The following is a 6,000-nucleotide window of genomic DNA, read 5'->3' as shown; positions in this document are numbered from 1 at the left end:
TTCTGAACTATTTGTCTAGAGACTGCTTCTAAAATAATTTCTTTAGCAAAATTGGATATTTTACTAATTAAAAATTTAGTGGCTTTCTACAGTATTTAATAAAATCTAAATCCTTTACCACAACATGAGAAGTTTCACATGATCTGTACCCTGCCCAGCTCTCCACCTTTCTAACATCTAACATCACTCTCTCATCACTGACTAGTCTAGTCACACTGGTCTTTTGATTCCATGGAGGGTAAAACTCTTCCCTGCCTGAGCAATAGCTTTCTCCCACATGCCTGTTCATCCTTTGGATCTCAGCGACACCATCCCCAATCTAAATTATTCTCGACATCTTGCTCTTTTCCTTCCACAAATCACAAGCTGTTTGCATCTGTTTCCTCCACTAGATTATAAACTCCATGAGGGCAGACTTGGTGTCTTCGTGTTCACCACTGAATGCTCAGCACCTGACACGTGCCTGGCATACAGTGAAGGCACATTAAATATCTGTTCCATAAACAAATTTAGTATTTATTGAGTAAAGAGTTTATCGTGTGTGTTTAGAGAAGCATGCTTTATTATTTTTTATTGACTCATAATAGTTGTACACATTTATGGGTTACAGTGTGATATTTTGATATATGTATACAATGTATAATGACCGAATCTGGATAATTAGCATATTCATCACCTCAAACATTTATCATTTCTTTGTGTTCGGAACATTCAAAACCTATTCTTCTGATTGGAATTGTGGTTACTAGAGGTTGAGAAGGGGAGGGAAGGGATGGGAGAGGTTGATTATGGATACAAAATTACAGCTAGGTAAGAAAAATAAGTTCTAGTGGTCTACAGTCATGCTAGGCATCTATGATGAACAATAACTTATTGTATGTTCTCAAATGGTTAGAAGAGAGGAGCTCAAATGTTCTCATCACAAAGAAATAATAAAATTTTGTGATGATGGATATGATAATTATCCTGACTTGATCATCACACATTGTATACATGTATGGGTACTCTGTACACCACAAAAATGTACAATCGGTATGTACTATTAAAAAATAAAATAAAATCCACTCTACTATTTGAAAATATACAATAAATTATTGTTAACTATAGTCACCCTACAGTGCTATAGAATACTAGAACTCATTACAAGTAGCTGTTATTTTTCATCCATTAACCAACATCTCCCTATGACCCTTCCCAACTAGAGAAGCATGCTTTTATGTGTCCATTTTGGTTGGGATGATGTCAAGTGACGTGGTAGGGATAACAAAGAGAGAAAATTGAGGGTAAGAGGCAGGGGAAAGAAAAATAATGACAGAAAAAAAAAAGAGTGAAAGGGAAGAGTGATAGAATTATTGAAGAGAGTAATAGAAGAGGAGGCAGGGAAGAGACTTGTAGTGGGTTGGATGGTGGCCACAACAAAGAAAAAATCACATAAAATCCCTGGAACCTGTGAATACTACTGTATTAGTTTCCTAGAACCGCTGTAATAAAGTACTGCAAAGTGGGTGACTTAAAACAACAGACATTTATTTTTTCATAGTTCAGGAGGCCAAAAGTCTGAAATCAAGGTGTCAGTAGGGTTTGTTCTCCCTGGAAACACTGGGGGAAAATCTGTTCCATGCCTCTCTCCTAGCTTCTTGTTGCCAGAAATCCTTGGCATTCCTTGGCTTGTAGCCACATCACTCTAATCTCTACTTCCATCATCACATGGCATTCGCCTCTGTCTTTCTTGTGTCTTCACATGACATTCTTATAAGGACATGAGTAATTGGATATAAGACCCACCTTAATCCAGTATGACCTCATCTTAACTAATTACATCTGCAAAGACCTGATTTTCAACTAAGGTCAAATTCTGAGGTTCGAGAAGGACATGAATCTTTGGGGGCCACTATTCAATACAGCATGGTTATCTAATTTGGAAAAATGACATATACAGATGTAATTAAATTAAAGATCTTGAGAGATCATTCTAGATTACCAGTGTGGGCCCTAAATCCAATGTCAATTGTCTTTATAAGAATCAAACAGAAGAGCAGGGGCAATGTGAAGACATATGGAGAGACTGGAGTGATATGGCCATTAGACAGACACACAGAGGAGAATGTGATGTGAAGACAGAGGCAGAGATTGGAGCACTGTAGCCACAAGCCAAGGAAGCCAATGAATGCAGAGAGCCACTAGAAACTGGATGAGGCAAGGGAAGATTCTCCCCTAGACCCTTAAGAGGGAGTGCAGCCCTGCCAATGCCTTGATTTGGGACTTCTATCCTCCAGAACTGTGAGAGAATAAACTTCTGTTGTTTGAAAATATCCAGTTTGGGGTATTTGTTACAGCAGCAACAGCAAACTAATTCAAGCCTTAACAGAACAGAATTCACAGTGCACTATATTCTTTTAAGTACCATCAAAAACAAAACAAAAACCTTTCTGTAAGTTAGATTCTGCTTTTAACAGATCAAAGAGTTATTAGTAAATAAGAATTTGTGCACAGCTGTAAAGTTAAACCAGCTCAATTTCTGTAAACATAATGTTAAATGACATTTTAATACAAAAATATCCCTTCAATAACTGAAACGGATGGCTCTCTAACTTCTTTACTGTAAGAAAATAAATATGTTGTAAACTATCTTTCTGTATCTGCACTTATCTTCTGGCTGCGTGATAATTAACATCAGATTTTATCACACCTCATGTTCTTCTCTCTTTTCTGGGTAAGTTGTTTAATGTCATCTGTGTCTCTCTATTAATTTCTTTTTATCTTTGATTAACTTTTCTTTATGCTGCCTGATGTATAATTAGATTGGTACTGTGTAACCTGCAACGAGTAGCACAACTGCTTAAAGTGGCTTAGTTTTTGGACAAGTCATGTGATCAAGATAAAGCTAAATTAAATATAGGCAATTCATGATGAATCTCTTTCAAGCTCTGAATAAATTCAGAATTAAAGTCTGGCATCACTAAACAATCCCTTCCAACCCTTAAGTCCGATAGTTAACCATTTAAGTGGTAGATGCCACGCTACTTCAAAACGTCATACAGTGTTTTATTTCTTTCTGTATTCGGGTGCCTAATAGGGAAGACCTGATGATCCTGCAAGGTCTACCAGCAGTAAGTCCATTCATGAAACTCAAAGCCACTGGTCGCCAGGATACACTTCAAGGAAGAAGCTGGAGTACGGCTAGAATTTAGCACGCGAGGCAGTGGAAGGCAGGACTCCCCACCCCTCAGACTCGGTCTCTGACCCAATTCCCAGAGTTGTCCTGCTCTTTCGGTCGGTCAGCTCTGGGGGTCAAGCGACGGCGGGCACCCGTGCCCCCTCCGGACTCGCCGGCGCGGACCCCGCTCCGCCTGCAGGAAGCTTCGTTGGCGAGAAGGGGACTTGAGCACTCACTCACCACCCCTGAAGGAAGACCTTCCCCGACTTCCCCCTCCCAGGGGCAGGTGTTGGCAGGAGAGGGAGTCCGGGCCGAGCGCCCATCCGCAGGCCACAGATCTGGCGAGGTCCGGCCTGTCCTCCTCAGGCTACAGCGGCTGGAAAGTCGGGGTCCTGAGAACTTGGGCATTCGCCCCGCTCACTATTTCCAACCCACCCCCGGGCCTTAAGCACACCCCAGGAGGAAGCCCCTTTCCCGCGCAGACAGCCAAGCGCGTCTAACTCTAGCCGCTCGCGCGGGGAACCGGAGACCGAGAGTGGCCTCCCCTTCCCCCCGCGCACACGTCAACGCCGGCGTAGGGAAAGCGTCGCAATGCCCCGAAGAAGCGCGCCTACACAAAACCTGCACCCCGCTGCCGCAACTCCAACGGAGAAAGCCATGCCTCGAGCGCACGCCAGCCCTTCCCGCGTGCACCTGGCGGAGCGAAAGAGAGGCTCTCGGTGGAGATATGTTCCAGGGGCGCGGGCGGCTGTGCCTAAAGGTTTGATGGAGCGGGACCCTTGATGAGGCTGGGTGACTAGCGCCACACGAAGTTTCGGCGCCCCGCTCATTCCAAGCCTTCCGCGGGTCTCAGAGGCAGCATGTCTGTCAGCCCTACCCGGCTGCCGCCTCCGTTCACCGATCGCTCGCGCTTGCCAGCCCGGCCCAAGTCTCCTTTTCAGAACATCTGCACTTGGGAGCCCGTGTGGGAGCTTGTGCGCGACTATTAGGAGGCGTGTGGTAGTGATGGCGGCGCTCAGTGAGACTTTCCTGTCACTGGATACTACTACTCCCAACCCTCCTCCAAGCCGCCGAGCAACCTCCTGGTCTTTACTTTACGAGTGGCAATTTGACTTGTTCTGCTGCATGTCTGGAGGGATCGAGGAAAGTGTGGAGACGCCTCGGGGATTAAGCAATCGCCGCTTGAAAAGAAAAAAAGCCAAACAAATAAACAAAACCCACCCACCCTAACAAACATGAGGCTGCTGGAGAGAATGAGGAAAGAATGGTTCATGATCGGCATAGTGCTGGCGATCGCCGGAGCTAAGCTGGAGCCTTCCATAGGGGTGAATGGCGGTACGTATTGCACTCTGCCGGCTCCCCCACGGCTCCCACTTCAGAACTAATTTGTGAGTCTTGGAAAGCAGGGGCGACCCTAAACAAGTGCCTGCCTCCCTCAGGGGCACTGACCAGCCCGGTGTGTTTTTTGGCCCTTTTGCTGATTTTCTAACTTACCCCCAAAGGGGACTTGTAATTAGGAATGAGGCAAAGGAATCTGAGCACAGGTTGCCTTTTCCGCGAAAAATTAATGACTATCCTCAGTGTCAAGGAGTGAGGTTACAGAGAATGGAACTTACTCCTTTTGCCTTCAAAGTAGCATCCTATCCCAAGGGATTGTAGGTGCCAGGAGGTCGTGATCTATCTTGGAATGGACCTCATTACCTAGTCTATTTCCGATTCCTCCCCTCCCCACGTGAAAAAAAAGGGTGGGGGTAGACATAAAAGGAAAAAGGGACAGCCTAGACCCCCAACCCAGAATTTTTGGCCCACATGATGGAGAGTGATCATTTGCTATAGTTGCTGCCGCTCCAGAAACTCCCAAGCCGACTGACACGTCGCCCTCTCTCATTACCGGACACTACTTCCGTGTTCTGCCGAGACTCAGTTGCTGCATTCGCCGTCTAGCAGATACAGACTGTGTTAGACTATGCGTAGAGTGTATTTTGGCAAGGAAATGTAGATGGGCTAAAAACATACTTAAATCTCTGAATAGTGGGAGCCTTGTAATGTGGCAATGGTGGGCATTGTGGGAACTCTGGAAATATCATTGGCCCTTTATGTCCGTTCCCCCCGCCACCCCCCCCCCCCGAACTTCAGACAGTCTTTTTCTGTTTTTCGTAAACATTCATTGACTTTCTTCAATTCATTCGTCTTTTGACCTTGTTTGTCTGTTTCCAAGCTTACTGACAGGTTTAATACATAATCATAGTCATACAGCGTGGGACTAATAAGGACAGAAGTTATTTGTACCTTTTTGGTAAAACATGATGGAAGTGAATGAAATGATCTTTCAGGAGAACAGAGGTTTCTTCTCCCCTTGACCCTCAATTTTTCCATTTAGAAGTAGCTTCCAAGAACATTTTTTAAAGGAATTTGTAAAACAAAGATTGTGGAGAGATTAAAGCTTGCTTTAAAATGTTTTTTCTTCTATAGTCAACAAAATGTATTTATCTGTGAGAATAAAGCTGTTATTCCTCGTGGTTTCTCCCACTAAGGGGAGTTTGTCAGTTTCTTCTTTAACATAGCTTCTCTGTGAGTTTTGGGGAGCTTGCAAACGCTGGTATTTCAGGTTCTGTGAAATGAAGACCCACCTTTCCCTGGAGCTAACTGAATTTCATAGTAAGAATTAGAGTGTCTTTCTGGTAATCTGCAGTGCACACTTCACTAGTTATAGCTTTTTGTATTAGATGTATTTGCTCAGTTTTGAGGTGAAATTACAGGTGATTTATGATCTTTAAATGTAAATCTGCAGAGGCTATGTTTGGCAAAATACCTTTTATTTTACATTACCTAAATGATCTGTG

General features: G+C 44.0%; 1 protein-coding gene across 6 annotated transcripts in view; it reads left to right on the top strand.

Moving 5' to 3' along the window:
• The first annotated feature begins 4,226 nt into the window (after nt 1-4,226).
• Nucleotides 4,227-6,000, top strand: part of SLC10A7 (solute carrier family 10 member 7) — a 264,504-nt gene continuing 262,730 nt past the window's right edge. For all 6 annotated transcript variants that reach the window (XM_063108334.1, XM_063108336.1, XM_063108337.1 and 3 more), the window contains exon 1: nt 4,227-4,492. In XM_063108334.1, the coding sequence (XP_062964404.1) occupies nt 4,393-4,492 (100 nt within the window). In that variant the 5' untranslated portion in view covers nt 4,227-4,392. The remainder of the gene's footprint in view (nt 4,493-6,000) is intronic.

The sequence above is a fragment of the Cynocephalus volans genome, chromosome 9 (assembly GCF_027409185.1).
Source record: "Cynocephalus volans isolate mCynVol1 chromosome 9, mCynVol1.pri, whole genome shotgun sequence".
NCBI classification, from domain to species: domain Eukaryota; kingdom Metazoa; phylum Chordata; class Mammalia; order Dermoptera; family Cynocephalidae; genus Cynocephalus; species Cynocephalus volans.
Note: the sequence above shows the minus strand (reverse complement) of the source record. Positions and strands in the feature narration are given on the sequence as shown.